The sequence below is a fragment of the Trichoderma asperellum genome, chromosome 4 (genome assembly GCF_020647865.1).
Source record: "Trichoderma asperellum chromosome 4, complete sequence".
Taxonomy (NCBI): domain Eukaryota; kingdom Fungi; phylum Ascomycota; class Sordariomycetes; order Hypocreales; family Hypocreaceae; genus Trichoderma; species Trichoderma asperellum.
Genome location: NC_089418.1, coordinates 2,419,210 through 2,440,938, shown reverse-complemented (window position 1 = coordinate 2,440,938; position 21,729 = coordinate 2,419,210). Strand labels below are relative to the sequence as shown.

Genomic DNA, 21,729 nt, shown 5'->3' with positions numbered 1-21,729 from the left:
CGTAATGGGGCTGGCTGGAGTAGCCCCGAAATGTCGGGCCGTGTTACTTTATATGTCTTCTTTATCTAGATCATAGTGACACCATGCAAAGTTCACATGCTATTTTACGGAGAATGGGAGGGGCCAAAATTGAGAGGTCGTTGAAGAATACCTACATGTAGGATAATTAAACAAGTAAAGGCCTGTCAGAATATAGAGCTGTACGGCTGCGTTGAAATGCAACGTGGGTCGTAAAAGAGCGTAGATTTGCTCAAGTTCACGCATCAACATAGGTATGATGTATATGATACGTATGAACAAGAAAACAACACTTAATCACCACAACAGCACTCAGGGTAAAGTCAAGCTCTTATGCAATGAAGAAGATAATAACAACGATTAAATCTACCATATATAACTTATAGTATATTCATCTAGACCAAGCGCCAGTTGTATTTCCTTCTTTTTTTTTGCATATATTCGGTATAAATCCAAGCCCAATACCCGCTGCATCCTAGCAAATTATGATACTCCTAGGGGTAAAGCAAAAAAATATTTCTCATTAGACCTTTTCCCCTTTGTTTCCTTCTTTTTCTTTCTTTTCAGCGGAAAAATGTTCATCGTAAATACAATTTCATGAGATGGACCAAAACGTAACTTGAGTGCAATGAGGCCATTTTGACGACTCATTGATGCGCTAAATATCTTATGCTCAACGGACTACTCAACAAGGAGTCTAAAACTCAAACTCGGGTCGGAAAATATCAGGGTCGACGCCAGGAATCGTCTTGTCGGCAAGATCCTTCCTGCCCATCTGCGTAAACACCCTCCTCAGGGTATCATACAGGGTGCTGCTGCGGTTCTGAGCAGACATTCTGTCAAGAGCCTGGTCGATTTGGCCGGAAGCACCGTCGCCGAGAATTTCGTATGCCTTGCTGCGGCCAGACTTCTCAATAGTCTTGTGCATGTCAAGAGCAGCAAGGAAGTGGGATGCTGCTTCCTGATGGCAGTTGATGTTAATGCAGCTGACACCCAAGTTGTAACGAGCGCGGACAAAGTTGGGCGCCAGAGACAGAGCTTGTTCATAAGCGGCAATGGCCTCTTCTGACTTTCCGCTGTTGGCGAGGGTAGCACCAAGCCTGTTCCAAAGGAGGTGAAGTTGCTCCTGTTGGTTCGTGGTGCCCAGCTCCGAAGAGTGAAGGGCTGATTGGAAGCAGTCCACTGCCTTATCGTACTCTTCCGCTCCGTAGAACAATACACCAAGTCCGACTTGGACATCGGGGTCCATGTGCTCGCCATCGGGGCTAAGCTGGGCGGCCTTGATAAAGAGGCTGGTGACCTTGTCATGCAGCTGCTGGCGATCAGTGAATCCCATATCAGCGGCAGGATGAAGATCTGCAGGACTGAGAACGTTGGGATATTTGACAGACAACCACCTCTCGAGTGTGCGGTATGCTGTGCTATCGTAGCCTTCGTTGGTGTATGAAACAGCCAGGCCCATCATGGCATCGAGGTTGTTAGGATCGAGCTTCAAGGCTTGCTCCAAGGCACGAATAGCCGCCGTCTCCTTTTCGTTCTGGGCCTGAGCAGAGCCCAAGTATACCCAGGCCTCCACATGGTCTGGGTTCTGCTGAACAGCAGCCTCAAACGCCAGGGCTGCCAGGGACAAGTTACCTCCCTCCTTCATAACACGAACACCTTCGGCAAAGGCATTCTTCTGCTCACGGAAGATGTTCTCTTCCTCAAACATGTATTTCTCGACAATCGGGTCGGCGAATCGTCCCCAGTCATTCACGCCATTGAAGTCAGGCATGAGATCCTGGCCCCACTCGGTATCAAATTGGTCAAAGTATTGTTGGTCGTTCACCATCGATCTAGCAGCAGCAGTTTCAGCTTGGATTCCTTTCCAGATAGATTCGAAATCACCAAACTCATTAGTTTCCGATTGGAGGTGGTTGTCCATCTGCTCCAACTCTCCCTCGGCGGCGTTCGCCTGCTTCTCAGCTTCCTTGGCCTCTTCCTTGTCCTGGAGTTCGAGTTGAGCAAAGTGCTCTTCCCACTTGCTGTCGTCCAACTCAACCATCTTACCCTTGCCCTTCAGGTCCTGTTGTTGCTGCTGCATAGGCTGCTGTTGCTGATACATCGGTTGCATCATTGACTGGTTAGCAAGACCATATCCCATGCCCATCATGCCCATGTTCATGCCCATCATCGGTCGTTGGGCCATCGCAGAAGACATGTCACCCCTCATCTGTGGCGCCATTGCGGCAGCGGCTGCCGGGTTTGACTGTTGAAAGCGAGCAAACTCTTCGGGGCTGAACAGAGGCCTTGCTGGTGCGAAGGCATCCATGCCGGGCTGCTGGGCGTTGAAGTCTTGTGCCCATGATGGCGACACTGATTGCGCTCGTGGTGGTGCAGGGGCAAGCTGGCCAGCAGGTCCGCCTTGTAAAGTAGGAAACTCTTGTTGAAGGCCAGGGCCAGCATTGAGGAAACCGTTCATCATCTACAGAAACAGATACACATTGTGTATTAGTAATGCGCGTCCTGCAGGTAATATAAACAAACACGCATATATCGGCCAAAACAACGTACCTCATCCTGGGGAGCGTTAGCAGGCGAGCTACGGAAGCCGCCTAGCTGACCACCTGGCCCTCTACCGACGAGGCGGTCTCGCTGTAGTGTTTTATCATCTTGAACGTGCTTCTGGAACTGGCTTAAGGGGTTACCAGCTGTCGAGCACTCTGCGCCTCCCATGAACGACATCTTGGCTGTGTGGGTTTGTAATGAAATGCGCACGGGGTATCGATCGCGTTTGCTGCTGCTCTAGTAACAAACAAAAAAAGCAGGTATGTAAGTAGCTGGACAAAAAGGCAGCCAGAAAGATGAAAACAAGTCGAAGATAGACTCAGCCGCGGCTGTGTTGCTCGACGTTGACTAGCGGATACGAAAAGACACGCGCTTAGACGGGAAGAAGCAAGGACTAGGACGGCAGAGCGGCTCCGGCTTAGGCAATAAGATGCAAAGAGGCGACTCCCAGGCACGTCACCTGCAGGTCGAAGGACGGGTTTGTTTGTTGTTGTGTGGGGAAGTCGGCCTACCGAGGCTGTCGCCGGTCCGTCCGGGTTGGTAAGCTTGATCTCGTCGTCGCTTCATCAGGGGCTACACGTGACTGTGGGGTCGGAAATACGTCGCCAAGATGGGCTGTGGCTTTATTCCGCGCTTGGGCTGTGGCGGTGCCTCTAGCTGCTTTGCTGCTGATACTATCGATAAGATGTTTTTTTTTTTTTCCGACTTTGGCTATCCCATCAAGAAGGCATCACGGTTTTTGGTATAATTGCAAGAAACAGTGATTAACACAACCATTGCCAATTTCATCATGCTCCGCCAAGTGTAAGTCTCAAAAATCTCTTAGATTGCTGCCTTTCCGAATTAGGAGCCAAATCTAACGCAAACCTCCTTCAGAAAACCTCGTAACGCTCGCTCCAAGAGAGCCCTCGAGAAGCGCGAGCCCAAGGCCATCGAGAACCCTAAAACATGTCTCTTCCTCCGCGGCAACAACTGCTCCCAGGTCGTCCAAGATGCCATGAACGACTTCTTCTCCATGCGCCAGCCCCTCTCCAAGAAATTCACCAAGAAGAACCCCATCCACCCTTTTGAGGATGCCGCATCCATCGAGTTCTTCTCGGAGAAGAACGACGCCAGTCTTTTCGTCTTTGGTAGCACACAGAAGAAGCGCCCCCATGCGTTGACATTTATCCGCACATTCGGCCACAAGGTGCTGGACATGCTAGAGCTATACCTCGACCAGGAGAGCTACCGCTCCATTACGCAATTCAAGACCAAGAAGTTCGCCATTGGCATGCGGCCCATGGTGCTCTTCGCAGGCAGCGCCTTTGAGAGCCCCGTGCCGAACGAATACACGCTCGCAAAGAGCTTCTTCATGGACTTCTTCCGAGGAGAGACCGCCGACAAGATCGACGTCGAGGGCTTACAGTACATCGTCTCCATCGCGGCCGAGGACACCACCGGCGAGGGCGACGCCAAGCCCGCCATCCACCTGCGAGTATACCTCATCAGCACCAAGCGCAGCGGCCAGAAGCTGCCCCGCGTAGAAGTCGAAGAGATCGGCCCCCGAATGGACCTGCGGGTTGGACGCATGAAGGAGGCGGACGAGGCAATGCTCAAGGAGGCGATGAGGAAGGCCCGCGGCACGGAGGAGAAGACGAAGAAGAACGTCTCCATGGACTCCATGGGTGACAAGCTTGGTCGTGTCCACTTGGGCAAGCAGGATCTGAGCCAGTTGCAGACAAGAAAGATGAAGGGATTGAAGAGATCCCACGACGATGCGGCTGAACCGGAGGACATTGTTGAGGTTGACGATTCAAAGCGAGCAAGGAAATAAGCTGGCAAAGTAACAAGGACCTACCTAATAGAATGGAGGGAAGGGGGGTAAAAAAGATGTATGGCGTGCTTAAATCCTGGGAATTGGAGTTTGGCGTCTTGGGCGGCTTTATAGTCGGCTTCTATCGATCACTGCTATATAGTGTCCTGAGATTTTGTTTTCTAATATCAAGACATCATAATGAGATGAATTGATGGATCTAGATTCAGAAGCATTCGCATTCACATTCGCATTCACATTCACATTCACATTCACATTGTTTTTCACATCCTATATCTCGCACAAGTAGTCACATTTTAAGGATTGTATTCGCATTCACGGCTCAGCTCTAGCAGCATGACTCCAAGATGTAAATAACCCATACCAAGTTCATCTTGACTCCTTATAAACCCAGCAGTATTATGTGTCATATCGTCCTCCATATCAGTATATAACAAGTGACTCCGAAGTGCTAGAATCCACGAGCCCTACTATCATCAGATCATCTGACCATAGATCCCGTTCCAAACGCCCAGTTACGAATCGCTGGTAAAAAAAATGGAAAATAAAACATGTAAGAGTAACGGCTGCATTATAGCTCCGGTAGAAAAGGGGGAATAAAAATAAAAGACAACCTATCTCCTTAAAAAAAAAGAGAGACAGAAAAGAAAAACTCCCACGCTCATACCTCTTCCTGTGGTTATCTATACACCAGCGCCTATTTTGAATAGAGGCCGAATTCTCCAATGAATGAGGTGGAAGAGCTGCAACACCAACAGTAAATAATACACTTCTGAAGGGGGGGTGCCAGGTATTGGCGCATATCCCAAACACGGTCACTCAAAAGTCCTAGTCGAGTGGCGGGGGAACCAAGCCATCCAAGTCTCCCACCACGGGTATAGACTCTATTGACTGCGGTCCTTGGGTGCTGTCCATCATCTTGGCCATAAGATCAATATGGTTTAATATTGTCTCAGCGGACAGGACGCCTCCATCTGCGGGAGGGTTCTCCTTGCGCTCCACACCCCATATATCAGCCGGGATGGCATCAGCCTCTCCGTCCCACAGCGCGATCCGGATTGGCCATTCAAGATGCCTCCACCATTTTGAGCCAGTCTCAAACAGACTCACAAGACCCATGACTTCCCGACGCGCCACGTCATCTAACCACCATACGTTGTCCATACGCTTAAGCAAGGCAAAGAAGCAGGCGAGAATAGCGAGCGCACGAGGTCTCTTAGCCTCAACAAGCTCAACATAACGACGTGACACAGTCGACGGAAGTGCTAATGCAGATGGAGCGTACTGATTCTTGTGGGCCCAGTTCAAGACGCAGACAGCATGGAAATAACCCTGGTTTGTTGCGGCTCTGTTACTCTCATCTTCCTGCTCTAGCTCCTCGTCTAGATCATCGAGAAGGTGGCCAAAGAAAGATTCTGGTCCGAGGGGATTCAGATCCAACATGAAGCCAGGCTGAGAGTCAATAACCACCTTGACCGTGGCGCTGTTTCGAATCCATTGCCAGGATGTCGCGACGATGGTTTTGACACCTTGGAAGGCGTGGAACCAAGAAAGAGGCAATGCATATCGTCGGTGCGATTCGCTTGGATCTGTCAGGTCGCTATCCTCCTTGATGAACAGCCGAGAAGCAGTGGCCTGGAACGCAATAAGACATGAAGTGAGGAACAGGGCGTCGGCATTTTCAGCAGTTATACCCTTGTTAAGTGAGCGGCAATATTCCGCCAAGGTAGAGGCAGAGTAGGCATGGGAGGCCTCAATCATGACCTTGTCTTCGGGGTTCTTGAAGCGCAGATGTAACGCGGCCACAGAGAGAACGGCGTCGATCAGATACGTCCTTCCCTCAAGAGCGAGGCGTGGGACGTCTTTTTGCCAAATGTCCGTACTAGCAGGGGAATTCATAACCAGAGTCTTGGACGTGCTGCTAATGTATTGATGCCATAGCTGAAATTCGAGAAGTCTGTCTCCTTGCCTGGTCATGGATGTGATGATGGGAACGGAGGGTAGCGTGAGTGACGGTGTTGAGGACGTAGAAGGGGGTGAGAGTTGTGAAGGAGATATTCGATGGTCGTCGTACGCAGGGATACCTGTCGTTGATGGCGCCGCCGTCGATGTCATCGTTATCGAACCTGCTGATGTCGGCGCGGATACTGGTGCTTGAGGGCTCCTGGTGACCGGGGTGGGAAGTGTATGCAGTTCTTCGAGCACTTGCCGGCTCTCGAAATCACACATGACACCATGTTTGGAGCAATTTCCGCAGCGCGGATGGACTTCATCGCACTATACGAAAGGACGATTGATCGCATCAGCTTAATGTATCTCAGGGTATAGTAGACGTTGGCTAGGAGAGCCCGGTGGAAAGGAAAGATATGGGTGCACATCCATTCTTGTCCACCTCGATTTCTTTCTTTTCTTTATTTTTTTTCTTCCCTTACCTTGATCTTGCGATTTTTGCAACGCCGACACCCCGCGCGCGACTTTTTGTGCGACCGCCTGGGAGGCATAAGGAGAGTCCAGGATTCGCTGGTGAGATTGTTGAGTGCGTGCAGCGACGATTTTAGATGCGCCACGCACTGGTGGCATCGCCACGCGGGCCGTGGGAGAGACGCCTTTTGGTGATGCTGCAGGCGATTTGCAGGGGGAAATCGCGAAATCCGACGGCCGGCTCCGAGTCTGTCGAACCATGCAACTGCACAGCGTCCAGCGAGGTTGAACGGCTAGAGCTGGAGTGCCTTTGTCGGGCGGCGATGGGGATGTGACGGCGGATAGGGCTGTCAAGCTTTCTAGCACGGTTTAGATATTGAACCGTCTGGAGGGGCGAACCAAAAGCCTGGCTGAATTGGCGATGTTTACGAGTACGAGCCCGGTGCCTTGATGAAGCCTCTTTTGGTTAATAAGCACAGCTCGCAGAGGCGCAGCCACTGCCAAAAAGAGCTCGGATGCTCGTTTCTCCGACGCGCTGGGCCAACAAGCCCGCGTCATCCGTGCAAGCCTCGACTGGTTCAGAGGGCATTGTGTCTCGGCGTGGACAGCATCAGATGACGCATTGATAAAACTTTACAGTGATTACCGGCAACTATAGTGAGCGGCAGCCACGATTAGCGAGATTGCCATTTGGGCTTGCGTGGCTTGATCGTTCGGAAGAGCAATGCCAGGCAAAGGGCCGTTGGCGAGCCCGTGGGAGAACCCCATATAAGGAGTCAAAAGCAGACATGGAGTAAATACGGAGTATCCTGGTCAGATTGATATGATCCATCAGATATCTTCCAGGTGAGAAGCGAAGATGTCTTATCAACTTTTGCCTTGGTCCCTTGGGCAAGTTTGCGCAAAGGGAATGCCTCTGACGACCATCCAGCACTCAGATAGTATTCGCATGTTGTCAACTTAGTAGGCCCTGTTGGAACTACGCGCGAAAGCCTCTTGCGTCGATCGGCTGCAAGCACCACGCACCACCACGCACCACCCTGCGTAATGCATGGTAAGTTCGAGTATGTAGGAGCCCACTGTAGGTAAGATTATTTATCTTATCTTTGCCGTGACGTGACGAGTATCTCTTTGTAAGTTCTATGCATACAGGCAGCATACTACTGTAGCAAAGCAGTAGTATCAGAACCTCCAATGTGAGCTTCTAGTTCGGGCCATATTACTGTGGCTATCTGCCTATTTATGGAAATGGGTGCGGCGCCAGATGCAGGATCAAGCCAGCCGAACGTTTGTGCGGAGTTGCACCGACATCCGGTCCAACAATATTGGCGGTTCAGGTTGCCAGCTCAGAGAGTAGCACCATCAGCATCACAACTCGCGGTCCAGCTGGCGACAAGCAAATAAGCATATGGTAGAATGATGCACAAGCATGCGTTATCAGCCAGCAACTACAACTTTGGCAGTGTATTAAGTAACTCGTCACAGAGAAGAAGAAAAACACCTACCAACAACCAAGTCTGCGCACGATAACGCCGTCAAAAATGCATTGTGTCACGCAACGCACATTAGCTAAGAAGCCGTCACAAAAAGACACCACGTGAATACCTCCTACAGCTAAGAACATGTAACACTACTGTGTGTAGAGCCGTGGACGGGGATCCTAGTCTTGGCGGCCATCCGTATGGCATGGTTGTTTGACAAACAGTTTTTTTGTTCGAGAACTGATTTATAAGAGATTCCACTATGTGTGTGGTCTGAGCCGGTGCTGGCCGGCGCTGGAATCCATCTGCTACTGTACGACTAATGCTCTCCATAGCTAGCTTCGTCCGAGATTGGCCTTGAAATGCGACTCAAGGCCACTGCCAAAAAAGGAAGATGGATAAGGATTGCTGGGCCGCGATCACCACCGCGGGAGTCAGCCATCTCTCCACGAAAACACCAAAAGTTCCGCATCATAAAGTCCGTAGATGCTAGCACAACCTAGCTGTTCTGCCATGTGCTGGGAAAACGCCGTGTGGGAAAAAGCCGCGTCGCATGGCACTAGAAGTGGGTTAATCGGATAGCGGATAGTTATCCAGCACAGACTCTGTGCTATCTGCGTAGATCGCCGTTTGAGCTACGGCATTCTGACCCCGAGGGCATCAATGATCTAACTGATACTGCAAGGAAGGGCGGTGAGATTCAGCTGGTGACAGATCGAGAACGCAAAACAGCAGCGCATCGGCGGCTCCAGGTATCGCCAAGTCGCAGTACTCCAGCCCTCCCCGCAGCATGGCATCCCGCCCGCTGCGACAAGACGCATCAACGCATCACTACCCCAAAGGCAGGTAGAATCACCCGCCAATACAAGCCGCAATGGAGGTGCGGCTGTCGGTCGGGCTTTTGGGCGATGCGCCTCTGCATGCCGCCATGACACAGAAGTATCTCGAAAGGCCACGCCGCCAATATTAGCAATACGGAGAAGCAGAGCAGGTGGCTTACATACTGCAGTCGTATTACAAAGAAAAGCTTCTGTTTCCGGGGGTTGCTTTGACGCAAATGATGTGATTTGCAATTCCGAATTGCGTGCCGCGAAACAGTTTCAGTCCTTTTGTAGCCTCTTTTTCGCATAAAGGGCCTGGCCTTCCACCTGCGGCAAGAACTGGTACCTGCAATCCCCCATTCCTAGAAACTACCAAAACGAGCCGGTGACGTGCTACCGCCGCTACTACACACGTTACCCACAGCTCGGCTGGATGACACCATTTTTAGAGTTGTTCTGCTCTCGTCCCTGAAGTGGAGTTCCCTTTTTTTTTTTTACCAATTTTTTTTCTTCGCGTGAAGCCAGAATTTTCTATTTCTTTTTAAGGGTCTTCTCGCCTCCACCTTGTACACTTTTTTTCTTTTTTTCTCTATTAATCGTGAAACGAAGAGCATTAATCTGTGTGCTGAATGACACAATCGCTCCGACACATCCTTTTGCAAACACGAAATCAACGGATCTTTTTTTCCGATAAGATAAAGCAGACCCTGCATAAAAAAAAAACTGCCCCTCCAAAAAGCTTCAGCGCAACGGGATCTGCCTCGAACATCACGACCCCAAATTCTTGTCTCTTTTCCCACCCTTTTCACAACCAGACTGCAACAATGTCTCCTCCCGTGACTTCTGACCCCGTCACCACGCCCGTGCGGCCCCCGACCCCCGTCCACGCCTTCGGCACTCTTGCCGTCCACGCTGGCTCCCCCATCGACCCTTCTACCGGCGCCGTCATTGAGGCCATTTCTCTGTCCACAACCTTTGCCCAGTCGGCCGTCGGCAAGCCCGTGGGCATCTACGAGTACTCGCGCTCCTCCAACCCCAACCGAGACAACTTCGAGACTGCCGTCGCGGCCCTCGAGCACGCTCGCTACGCCCTGGCCTTCTCCTCCGGCAGCGCCACCACTGCCATCATCCTGCAGAGCTTGGCCGCCGGCAGCCATGTCATCTCCGTCTCGGACGTCTACGGCGGCACCCACCGCTACTTCACCCAGGTCGCAAAGGCCCACGGCGTCAAGGTCACCTTCACGCCCGAGATTGAGGTCGACATTGCCGAGCACATCACCCCCGAGACGCGGTTGATCTGGATCGAGACTCCCAGCAACCCCACCCTCCGTCTGGTCGACATCCGCGCCGTCGTCACCGCTGCCCACAAGCACGGCGTCCTCGTTGTTGTCGACAACACTTTCATGTCCCCTTACGTCCAGAACCCCCTTGAGCTTGGCGCCGACATTGTCGTCCACTCAGTCACCAAGTACATCAACGGCCACAGCGATGTCGTCATGGGCGTTGCCGCTTTCAACAGCGACAACCTCAAGACCCGTCTGAGCTTCCTCCAGAACGCCATTGGTGCCGTCCCCTCCGCCTTTGACTCGTGGCTGGCTCACCGTGGTCTCAAGACTCTGCACCTCCGTGCTCGCGAGGCCACCAAGAACGCTACCACCGTTGCCCACGCTCTCGAGGCTTCTCCTCACGTCATTGCCGTCAACTACCCCGGCCTTGACTCCCACCCTCACCGTGCCATTGCCCTCAAGCAGCACCGTGACGGCATGGGCGGTGGTATGCTGTCCTTCCGCATCCGCGGTGGCCACGCTGCTGCCGAGCGATTCTGCCAGGTCACCAAGATCTTCACCCTCGCCGAGTCTCTGGGAGGAGTTGAGAGTTTGTGCGAGGTCCCCAGCAGCATGACCCACGCCGGTATCCCCCGTGACCAGCGTGAGGCTGTCGGTGTCTTTGACGATCTCGTCAGACTGAGCTGCGGTGTTGAGGATGCTGAGGACCTGAAGAACGACGTTCTCCAGGCCTTGGAGCTTGCCGTCTCTTTCACCAAGGGCGCCAACGGTACCAACGGCATCTAAACCCATTATTCCCTAATTTCCACTAGATTCAGTTCCAGTTTTTTTGATCTTTTCTTTACATCTTTTAGATATGTGTCATGAGCATTTGTTTTTTACAACCATTATAGACAATGAATAGGAAGCGTGGAACAGATTTACGAATCTGAACAAAAGCAAACTGTTATGAGGGGAAGGGGGGGGAAGAAACAGTACTTTGAGCCGGCCCTATTCTAGGAGGTCAAGGCAATATCAAGCTGTGGCATGAAACGGCGTGTGAAATGTGATTTTCCCAAAAAATTATGGGCTAATCTCTTTTCTTTTATGGGTTACTGCTATTTGGGAACTTGGTTTTATTACTTTTACTATTGTCTAGGCACTGGAGATATATACACAATTCAGCTGTAGAGCGATGATTGAATTATAATTCAAATGTCTGTCAAACTTAGGATATGTGTGTCCCTCTTTCAACGGGATATGTCTTGGCGCAGTGAACGAGTAATAAGTAGTTCATCAAGTGGAGAGTCAAACTCAGACTTCAACTTCTCCTCAATCGTAAAAGCTCTGGTTCTCATAGAGCCAATCGGCTTGCTGTCAGGCATCACCATGGCTCTAGCGCCATTTGAACCAAGATTCGATCTGACATTGTCCCAAATTGCTAATTCAGACCTAAGAGGCTATCATGTGGTATTAACACGACCAAGCGCCCCTTACGCAAATCCTGGGAGTAGTTTCCTCTCAGGTAGCCAAAAGATTTGATGGAGGTGAACAATCAGTTTGTTGATACGGTTTGACCTTATGACACGCTCCCTACGTAACTACGAGAAAGTAATTATGAAGTGTGCACAGTTCATCTTTTGTCAAACGACTTTTAGCATTTTGTTATGCCTCAAAACAACTACTCCCCTTCGCCTCTGCCATGTGAAAAAGAAAAAAAAATGAAAAGACTCTTCCCCTCCGAGTCGACGCGGCGACTACCCTTGCTACGCCTTCAACAGATTAAATGCAAAGGTGGCCAAGTGGCAGGCATAACCACGGCATGTAACCTTGTAAACGCAAAAACGAAAACTCGAAGGGGGGGGAACAAACACACAACCATCATTATGCCCTCGATCATATTCGTCGTCTTGGGTTTCGTTAAGGGGGGGTGATATCAAACAAACAAAGTGTACTAGATAACAAAGTGGTTCATGGAGAAGCGAGGCCCCTCGTCCAAGCATTGACCCAGTGCCCCTTTTCTTTCCTTCCTAGAGTACGCACCATTACCGCGGACTGGGTCGCCAGACAAAACCAGCAGCTCGGACTGAATCGCTCAGCTCATCTAGAGGGCATAAGCGGCGAGACCAGCGGCGGCCATGGCAAAGGCACCGGCTCCAACAGGGCCCATGGTAGCAGCGGCAAGGGCTTTGGAGGTTGTCGACTGGGCAGAGCTGCTAGCAGTCTTGTCGGCAGAGGTGGTGGCGGCATGGCTGGCAGCAGAGGTGGTGGCGGCGGTTGTGGCAGCAGTGGAAGCATCGGCCAAGCTGCTAATCTCGGCAATGGTGGGAGGGTTGTGGGTGGCGCAAAGCTTCTGGATGTTGCTCTTGCACTGGTCCTGGCCATCTGCGTTGCCAGCGTTGGCTTGGATGCAGTTGGAGAAGAGCTGCTGGCAGATGAAGGTGGGCAGAGTCTGGGTGTAATACTGGAGACCAGGAGCCGAGTTGTTGGCAGCGCATGTGCAGTCGAAGGTGAGTTGAGCCTGTGACAAGTCAAGTATTGATCAGCGCTTGTTCCCCATACAAAGATCGATCAGCGATTGCGGGTGAACCCACCTGGTTGCAGTCGTTCAGGTCAGTGTTGTTGTCGCAAAGGACCTGGCAAGTGTTGGTCTGGCCCTGGCACCAAACAGCTAAAAACAAGAGCAAAATTAGCAACCGAATCTATCGTCAAAATCGCAGCAAGCAAAGTGAGAGGAAGAAACACAGCGCCTCGCACAGAATCGCAATGAGAAGCATTCCGCGGCGGGAAAAAAAAATGGCACAAAAGCAAGAGAAAAAAAAAGCAGAATGGAAAAAAAGAATGCAGAACGCCTTACCTCGCTGCTGCTGGGGAACAGAGTTAGGGTCAATGGTCATGTTCAGAGAGCTCTTGTAGGTCGGAACAGTCTGAGCCGACACCGCAGTAGCGGCAATGGCGACGAAGATGGCAGAGGATCGCATTTTCGGAGTTGGTTTGGCTGACAAACAAATTCACAGGGGGGTATCACGAAGAATGATTAAGAGATAAAAAGAGGCACAAAGACCACGGCTGAGCAAACTCCAAGGACGGGGCTGGCGATGGCTTCAGAGAGAAGACGGGCTATGATGCTGATGCTGATGCAAATGCGGTGATGGAGTTGCGAGAAGAGGAATTGGAGGTCCGGTCCAGGATATTTTTTTTCTCTCTTCAGGTCAGAGGCGGGAGGGAAAGAGAAAGAAGGGCCTAAGGCGTGCCAGCTGTCAGGGCCGTCACCTAAATAAGAGAGAAGCAAGGGCGAGGCCGACGACAGCCCATGGGAAAGCGGCGACGGTTTTTCATTTACCGCTAAGGACATGGGGTGAACGTGGACTTTTTTTTTGCTTCTATTCCTTTGTTTGTGTCTGCCGCTCGCAAAGTACCGCCGCTAGCACGCAGGTACCCCAAGTACCGCAAGTACCTGCGATGCCAGCGCAACGCCTGATAGGCTGCGCGATAGACCAGGGCCAGAAATGCCCAGGGCTGGGCCAACCACAGACGATAGCGGCACCACCAACGCCGAGTTGTCCGTATCGACTAGAGATGAGGCCAGGGGTGGGTGAAAAGGACCTGCAGAGGGCGGGGGGTTGTTGCGATGGTGGTGTGGGCTTTTTTTCGTACAAGCAGCGCAGACAGAGAGGGCGAGACCGCTGGTGATGGCCGCTTACACGAAAGTGGCATTTGGATATTCTACACGAAGCTGGCACTAACGGCCTCGCGTGGCTGAAGCTCTTGCTCCGCGCAGCAAATAGGCAGTGGCCGCGCGCATCTTGATGTCATGGCGATGCCAATAGGCTTTAGGCTGGCGGTGCTTATTTGGACTTGCACACCAAAGTCTGCTTCGTTTCACGGGGCCCGAGGGCGAGTTCTGGACTCTGGCCAGGCGGCCCCTCTGTGCTCTGCCATGCTGCCCTTTTTCGAGAGGAGAAACGCGTCGGGCGTTGCCATGGCGGCGGCCTCAGAATTGGCTGTCTTGGACTTGGGCAACAATGGAAAATGATCGTGAACCCGCCCCTCTTCTCTTCTCTTGGCCCAAAGCACGATGTCGTAATGGAGCTGGTCACCGCGACAGCCTATTCCCCATCCAGACCGCGCGCCAAGATGCCGGGAGTCTATACGGCGTAGTCCGCGGCCTAAAGGAGTACGAAGCACCTTTTAGCCTGATGCTCTTGGTGCGAAAGAACTGGACGTACCTCATGCCCAGGGGACGCATGGCATGATAAGAATGAAGGATCTGGGCGGGAAGAGCAAATGGAGAAGACTATTGGTACCAAGGAATACTTTTGCTGACCATGCCCAGTGTGGAGTAGCCCGGCTCGTACAGCAGCATCGGTGGTAACTTTGGCGTACTAGGCCCGAGATGCTTTGGCGATGCAGAAGCCGCCATCAGCCACCGCCTCGGCTACAGCAACGCATGATGCTGTGGTATGTGTGTGCATATGCCATGTTGCAACACGATGGAAAAGAAGGTTAACCACTTCGTACTCTGTACGAACATACCAGCGGCGGCACCCCCCTTCTCCGCCTCGTGCATGTAACCATTGGGTGGCTGCAGAACAGCGCTGAGACCTTATTTTCTTCCTCGGCTCCCTTGGCCAGATACCGCAGTGCATTATGTCTCGCCCTCCCTTTCTCTCCCGCTGTGCCATCGTCATAGTCATCTCTATTCTCAATGCCACCAATGTATCATCGCAAAGAGGGAAAAAAAATTGACTTGCGACAACATGTCACCATTCTAATACCAAAGGGGCGTTTCAGCACGGCACCCTATGTAGATATTCTGTTACCTGCCGTGCCTGTACACCTACCTAGTACCTAGTACCAACTACAAATAATGCTCTGTCCGTCCGTACTTACACTACGTAGTCGAGGGCCGCACAATGCCGGCGTTGCGCGTTTCCCGAGCTCAAAGATTCAACACGGCATTCTCTTTAATCTTTCGCTGCTGACGTTCATTTAATTTTTGTGATTTTACCGTTATTATACCCTTATTTCATGGGGCCGCTTTGCCGCGCTGAAAAAAATAAGAAGAAAAGATTTCCCTCCTTGGCGGAAGAAAATGGAAGCTCCCGCCACAGCGCTGGTGAAGCTCCGAGGAGGTCGCCAATCAGACACGCCAATTGCGCCCCGCAACTCGTGCCGATTTCCCCTGGACCACGCTTGCAGAGACTTGGCAGTACATGACAGGGGTAAAAGATACATTCGCTGCGTCCAAATGGTACTTTGCGCCTGCTCGCAGTACCTATGGTTTTTCAAAATATGGAATAATGGGCCACTTATCGCAGAGACAAGCCGATGAGACCTCCTCGATTCAGACAAGGCGGCGAGGCCACACGGCCTGTGCTTCCATGGCCACCATCAGCATAGCTCCAGACACCATCATCAAACAGCGCCGTGAGATCTCCCCCTAGTCTAACCAGAGCTGTGTCTCTGCATGCATGCAGCCAGTCGCATCAGATGTCAGTTTTCCACCCTGTGGCTGGGACGGTTGCTAGAACGATTGCTGTGGCCGTGCGCCTCAACACCAACTACAAACTTCTGTAGGTATTCCACCACAGATGGCCTTTTCTTCTCTTTCTGTTCCATCGCTTCTTGTCCCCACATGCTGTTGTTATTGCTTGTATCTACTCGTGTGCGACCGGCGGTGGTTTCGGCTTCTTGTGCCGGTCCCTAATCGACAATCGCAAATTTGCTGTCCTGACTGCTGTTCCGTGCCATGCAAGCGTCGCTCATCCCGGCACATCAAAGCCGAATAATGGGCCTGCCTTTCCAAAATCCGACTTGGCGGGCTGTATTAACCAGTACGAGGTCTCAGGTGCGTTTTCTTTTTCTTCTTGTTTAATGGGAAAGAGAAATTCGAGCCGAAACCTCATTAGAGCAGCGTTTCTCCTTTTTCCTTGGGTTTCTTATCATCGAAGCTGCTGCTCTTGACCTCCACTCTCCCTATTTCGACTGACAGTCACGAGGTTAAAAGTCGATGCCGACCCTCTTATCATGCCGAGAGCTTACTCTAAAAATTTAGCACACATTTGTCATCTGCTAATTTCCGGCTTTGCCATATGCTTTTTTTCTAATGACGCTGGATGATACCATATCCAGGTACATCAGGCAGATGCGTATCATGTACAAACATTGCGTATTGTGCCTCTCAGGTCTACCATGTCTTGGCAACCATGGCCGCTTGTTACAAACAGTTGGTGAATAGACTTGTACCGTTAGCCCTAGATGCTCAGTGGTTTACTACTAGCGACAAAAGTAGTGCTCCATATTGCCTTTGATCTGGATAAGGCATCAGTCTCTTCTAATCTTCTTTGTGCTGCAAGATGCCGCTAGTCTCGGCCGCCAGCCGCCACAGACCCACAGTATACAACGACGGCCACACCCGAGCTGCAGCATGGGAAGGCTTTGCTTCATGCAGCTTGGCTTGGGGCATCTTTCGTAATATTGCTGCTGTGTGTTGATGGGATTCTGTCTGCCTTGCATAGATAAGGTGTTATTCAGGTTTCTTTTTTAGTAAAGTTTATATCCGACTCAGGTTTACATCAGGATTGAAGGTTTTTTTTGGGTCGCCTCTTGGACTGGTACCCTTGATAGCTCATTACTTTGAGTGTTATGGTGTGCACTATCAGAGTGATCGCCAGGTTTGGCATTGCCAGCTCTCCAGACGATCTTTATCTAGGCATCTTCATTGGTATCATAATTACAGCTACCAGCTGCGCCACGCTTATTCTTCCCACGCATATCCTCGTTTCTCCAGTCTCATCGTATTCATCAGGTGCACGCCATGCTACAGGGTAGCTGCTAGATGCCTATGACATAATAAAAGGGCACTGATAAGATACCATAAAGCACCGCTATACATAGCGCCATCGCCGCTAAAGCTCCCAAGCTACAGCAGGTCATGTCATCGCAACCAGGCGCACGCACTCGCACGCTGTTTAATTAGCACCTCGCTTCTCCCTTTGCCGGCCCAATCGCTATCCATATTCTCTCATCTAGACGCTCAGAAGCCTCGCCTTCTTCCCTCCTCCAGACCGGCCCCAACCCAGATGCCTCCCGGCGGCCTCCCCTTGAACGACTCCCCGCCTCCAGCCTACCAGACGACGCGATGAATCGACTACCGCCAGAGCTCATCGACGCCATCTTGCTGCAATGCGTCGCATCCGGCCCCAAAAACGCGATTCTTGACCTCCGCCTCGTATGCCGAACATTTAATCGGATCCTCAAACCCTTCGTCTGCCGCACTCTGGGGCTCGAGTTCTCTCGCTTGAGCAGGACCGGCCGCCAAACCCGGCCACAGACCGATGCTCTACAAACGATTGGCTACCACTGCAAGAGCCTCTATGTAGACTTGATGGTTGTTCGCGATGAGAGTAAGACTTCCTTTTCTGCCCTGGCTAGAACCAGAGAAACCCAGGTGACTAACTCGGCCCTGATAGTGGAGGTCGATTTCCTGAACACAGTCTTTGCTCGCGTACCTTGGATGGCGGAGTTCTGCGAGTCCCTCCAAAACCTCTACTGCATGAGCGAGTCCTCCTTTACCGAGCAAGAATACTACCAGGCCGTTGAGGCTCTCTTCTTCAACTGCCGCGATGTTGACCGGTTGAGACTGAGTCTGCCTTTCCAATTGGTAGGCCGTAACTGCAATGCTGCCACCATTATCCTCGCCAATACCTTCAAAGCGCTGGCCTCGCGCCCGGAAGAAGATTCAGCATCAATGCAAGTTCTCGTACTGGAAAATGTCACCGATGTCGCCGTATGCCACTTGTGGATGAACCCCAGCGATGTGATGAATATCATGACTACCGTAGCCGTACTCAAGCACCTGGTGATTACCCTCCGCCGCCACGAGATAGACCCACCCCGAGTGAGCCTTTTTGGGTCATGCTTTTGGAACATCATCGAGCACGCACAGCATCTCGAAACCCTGTGCATAGTAGGCATGGACCATGATGATAGACCACCCCGAGGGCTGAAGCAGACCAAGTTTTATCATACGCCTGTCGACGAGTGGAGAGCACGTGTGCTGCCACCGCCCCGGATCATGCTCGACAACTTGACATGCCTTGAACTGAAGCGAGTCGAGATTTCTCCAGAAGTGTTTAGGCGGTTTACAGAAGAGTTTGGGGCTCTTCTCGAGGAGCTATATCTCAATGAAGTGTATCTGAAGACGGAGCGATCACGCGAGTGGAACGAGGACTCTAAAAAGGTTCTGTGGGTTGGCATCGCCAACCAGCGCCCCGACGAAGACGATTATTGGGTAGCCATGATGCTTCGCTGCACCATGCCTAATTTGCGAATCTGTCGAGCGTCGTTCCTTGGTTACGATCTCTACATCAGAGAAGACCTTAATACTAGCCCCGAATTCGACCTCATCGACCCTTGTGGCCTTGCTCGCAGCTTATCTCAGCGCTTCGTAGAAGTCGTCATGGGTATCCGCCAACCTACCACGCCATCAGGCGAGCTCGTCGAGTACCTGCCGCAAGACTCGCGAGAAGACTACCTCCTTCAACGGCTCACAAGCCGACCTGGTTATATAGGCGTCACAGATTATGATACCAACGCGTACCAGACTGCTGTGGAAAACACCACGTCGGGATGGCAAAAGAGTCTTGATGGCGTATTTACAAATTGCAATCCGAGCACCCTAGACGAGCTGCATCACATTGCGGAGATGGCGTGCCAAGGGATGAATGAGATCCACAGGCGGCGTAACGAGCATACGGAGGGAAACAGCTTGGCAATCGAGTATACGCAAAATCTGATGACGGCAGATGACCCGTCAAACCAGGTGCAATTTTTGACTGACGATTCGATGACTGAGTAATAGTATATAATGCCAGGCAATACTATCTTTAGTAGTACATATAGCCTTGGTTCTGCATGGTATCGGCGTTATAGGCGGCAGGATGGATAATACGATCCTTTTTTTCTTCTTCTTCTTGATCAACTCCGCCCCTCATACTAATCCAATGCCAAGGCAATGGATTAATGAGTTTGTAATAACATCGAATTCATTATCGTTGACTTTGAAACATGACTGCACAGTCCGTTTGGTATGACGGCAGCATGAATAAATAAACCGAGTACTTGATACACTCAAGAATCTACCTACCCCCGATGCTATGCATTAAACCTTGTGAAGAGAGAAAAAATAAACATCATTACAACGCGTCTAGTTTCAATGCCACTAGTTTGAGAGAGAGTTATATATCTCCGCGTTCAATACACGCTTGCTGAAAAACAGCTCTGAGGAATGCGACTTTTATTCCGGCTTTACCGCTACCTCGTGTCTGACATGAAAACAACCTAAGGCGTACTATATATCACGTTTCTGAGCAGGGAGACGAATTCTTACCAACAACTGTCTCGGGAGTCGCGCGGTGTGGCATCCGCCACCGGTCCTTTGGTCGATATGTCCGAGCAGATTCGGCTTCATGTGAAACATATTTGCGGAGAAGTTGCAATTACGTACTACCCCATTGGCCTTTGGCGAATACTTTGAGCCTACTCCGCACATGAAAACGTATCTAGTGAATAATAGCAGCAATGCTAGGCAGCTAGTTAACAGGTTCTAGAGCCGTGCCGTACATGCTTGTACACGTGCACAGACTTCGCAGATGCAGATCTTCCCTCCTCTCCATCGCGAAGACTAGTATAATAGACAACCACAGCACGGCGTATGTTCTCTGCTTGAAGAATAGATAGTCGAGCTTTCTTTCCTCTCTCTTCTTTCTCTTCAACTTAAGAAGAAGAATCATTGTGGAATTGATTTCCTTGCGCACTCAATTGAATAGACATTCTACTCACTCGTAACCATGCATTTCTCCCCGCTTCTCCTCTGCGTGTTGGTCAAATTCGCGGCTGCTGCGCCAGTTGAGATGGTCCCTGTTGCTCCACTGGTGAGTTCTTTTCTGCTCTTTCTGTAGCCCTTTTTGATGAGGGCTGGCATTGGTCACATCTTGCTAAGAGACTCAATTGAAGATCACTTTATATCACGATGCCGAGTGGGTGGGGCAGCAGTTTGACGCCCGCAGCCTGAGAACTTGTGTAAAGGTCGATGGTCCGCTGTAGGTTTTTTTTATCATTTTTATCATTTATCTTTTCCCTTCTCTGATACTTCTGGACGACATCTTGGTACTATTTTATACTGACAAAGGGCCAAGGCATGGGCATGTGCAATCCGCAAAGCTATGGCCAAATTCTCCTCCATCTAGGCTTTGCGCTCTATTTGAGTGAGTCCGCCCCCCATACAAATGAGTATTTTGTGGCATTTAATTATGTACAAACTAACGTTGCGTGTTCGATCTTTTCTTAAGATCTGATGACTGCAGGCCTGGCACCGAAGTCATTTTCATTAGGGCTGAGAATAGCAAGGTCAACATCCGACATAACGACAATGTTCGATCAGTGTATTGCTTAGGTACGAGAGATCAAGACCCCAAGTAAATGCTTTTTTTGTGCAAAGGATTCTGATTCAAAGAGCTAACTGTAATGATTTCTTTGCTTTCCACTACAGGAGCACAACGGATGTCGGCACGATTTTGAACAAGTTGAGAAAACTCTGATATTCACCATGAGCATTACGACGATACACTCGAAGAGGGGAGTTTTTAATGAGAAATGAATACATGATTATGAATGATGATTGGATAGTTGGCTTACTGCTTAGTTAAATACAATGATATTAGACTTGATATGGTCCCAACTTTTTGAACCTTGATACATCTAGTATGATTGATGGTAACCAAACAAATGAAGTAGTGTTGCAGACTTTACAAACAGCTCCATCGCACATTTTACGCGGAGCTTTTACTTAATTGAATGTAATGAATTTAAAACAGGGTTACAGTGGCTACACTGACTCTCGCCTGCCATGTCTCAGGTGCCTGACAATTCCGAAAGCTTTCAGGCTATCTGTTCCTACCAAAATGAAACGGTGTGTTGTAAATAGAGTAATAGTATTATTCCCTGTATCGCGTGAAAGTATTAATTTCGAGTGCTTCATGCGGAAAATAACCGCCACTGGTGGGTATATAGAGACGCGTAGGTATGCATTCCTATTCAATAACATTGTCCCCACTACTTTCCAAGCTTTTCTCATAGCCACTGTTATGTTTACTCTCCCGGGGCGAAATATTGTGCTGTAGCTCCACTAATGCTGTATCTAATAATTCTTTATAACCCTGCGTTATTCCCCATGACGTTGATAAAAGGGTGGGACGGGCCGTGCTTGAGGCTAGGATTGGATTCAGCTCCTCCATGAACGCTGAAATCTTGCAAAAAAATTAACAGAAAAGGAAAAGGGTTATCTGGAAATCTAA

The 21,729-nt window shown here is 50.6% G+C and overlaps 8 protein-coding genes across 8 annotated transcripts; 5 read left to right on the top strand and 3 right to left on the bottom strand.

The window, feature by feature from the left end:
- Positions 1-379: 379 nt before the first annotated feature.
- On the bottom strand, positions 380-3,074 carry TrAFT101_007218 (uncharacterized protein). The gene is made up of 3 exons (XM_066127986.1): positions 2,572-3,074; positions 1,911-2,482; positions 380-1,853 (listed from the first exon to the last, which is right to left on the bottom strand). The coding sequence occupies exons 1-3, from the start codon at positions 2,740-2,742 to the stop codon at positions 716-718; spliced, it is 1,881 nt and encodes a 626-aa protein (XP_065984100.1). The 5' UTR covers positions 2,743-3,074; the 3' UTR covers positions 380-715.
- A 218-nt stretch (positions 3,075-3,292) lies between these two features.
- On the top strand, positions 3,293-4,612 carry TrAFT101_007217 (uncharacterized protein). The gene is made up of 2 exons (XM_024910774.2): positions 3,293-3,369; positions 3,442-4,612. Exons 1-2 carry the CDS (start codon positions 3,356-3,358, stop codon positions 4,379-4,381), a joined length of 954 nt encoding a protein of 317 aa, XP_024756602.2. The 5' UTR covers positions 3,293-3,355; the 3' UTR covers positions 4,382-4,612.
- A 44-nt stretch (positions 4,613-4,656) lies between these two features.
- TrAFT101_007216 (uncharacterized protein) lies at positions 4,657-7,243 on the bottom strand. Its single transcript, XM_024901163.2, has 2 exons — positions 6,814-7,243; positions 4,657-6,658 (listed from the first exon to the last, which is right to left on the bottom strand). The coding sequence occupies exons 1-2, from the start codon at positions 6,880-6,882 to the stop codon at positions 5,210-5,212; spliced, it is 1,518 nt and encodes a 505-aa protein (XP_024756603.1). The 5' UTR covers positions 6,883-7,243; the 3' UTR covers positions 4,657-5,209.
- Positions 7,244-9,320: 2,077 nt separating this feature from the next.
- Positions 9,321-11,601, top strand: CYS3 (cystathionine gamma-lyase cys3). The gene has a single exon (XM_024908846.2). It carries the CDS (start codon positions 9,734-9,736, stop codon positions 11,174-11,176), a length of 1,443 nt encoding a protein of 480 aa, XP_024756604.2. The 5' UTR covers positions 9,321-9,733; the 3' UTR covers positions 11,177-11,601.
- An 872-nt stretch (positions 11,602-12,473) lies between these two features.
- On the bottom strand, positions 12,474-13,350 carry TrAFT101_007214 (uncharacterized protein; the record flags this gene model as incomplete). Its single annotated transcript, XM_024910775.2, has 3 exons — positions 12,474-12,890; positions 12,964-13,040; positions 13,227-13,350. The coding sequence occupies 3 exons, from the start codon at positions 13,348-13,350 to the stop codon at positions 12,474-12,476; spliced, it is 618 nt and encodes a 205-aa protein (XP_024756605.1).
- Positions 13,351-14,394: 1,044 nt separating this feature from the next.
- Positions 14,395-14,625, top strand: TrAFT101_007213 (uncharacterized protein; the record flags this gene model as incomplete). Its single annotated transcript, XM_066127985.1, has 1 exon — positions 14,395-14,625. The coding sequence occupies one exon, from the start codon at positions 14,395-14,397 to the stop codon at positions 14,623-14,625; it is 231 nt and encodes a 76-aa protein (XP_065984099.1).
- A 2,888-nt stretch (positions 14,626-17,513) lies between these two features.
- TrAFT101_007212 (uncharacterized protein) lies at positions 17,514-19,232 on the top strand (the record flags this gene model as incomplete). Its single annotated transcript, XM_024901155.2, has 2 exons — positions 17,514-17,778; positions 17,845-19,232. 2 exons carry the CDS (start codon positions 17,514-17,516, stop codon positions 19,230-19,232), a joined length of 1,653 nt encoding a protein of 550 aa, XP_024756606.1.
- Positions 19,233-20,223: 991 nt separating this feature from the next.
- TrAFT101_007211 (uncharacterized protein) lies at positions 20,224-20,953 on the top strand (the record flags this gene model as incomplete). Its single annotated transcript, XM_024908847.2, has 5 exons — positions 20,224-20,307; positions 20,390-20,475; positions 20,572-20,640; positions 20,725-20,828; positions 20,925-20,953. The coding sequence occupies 5 exons, from the start codon at positions 20,224-20,226 to the stop codon at positions 20,951-20,953; spliced, it is 372 nt and encodes a 123-aa protein (XP_024756607.2).
- Positions 20,954-21,729: the final 776 nt, after the last annotated feature.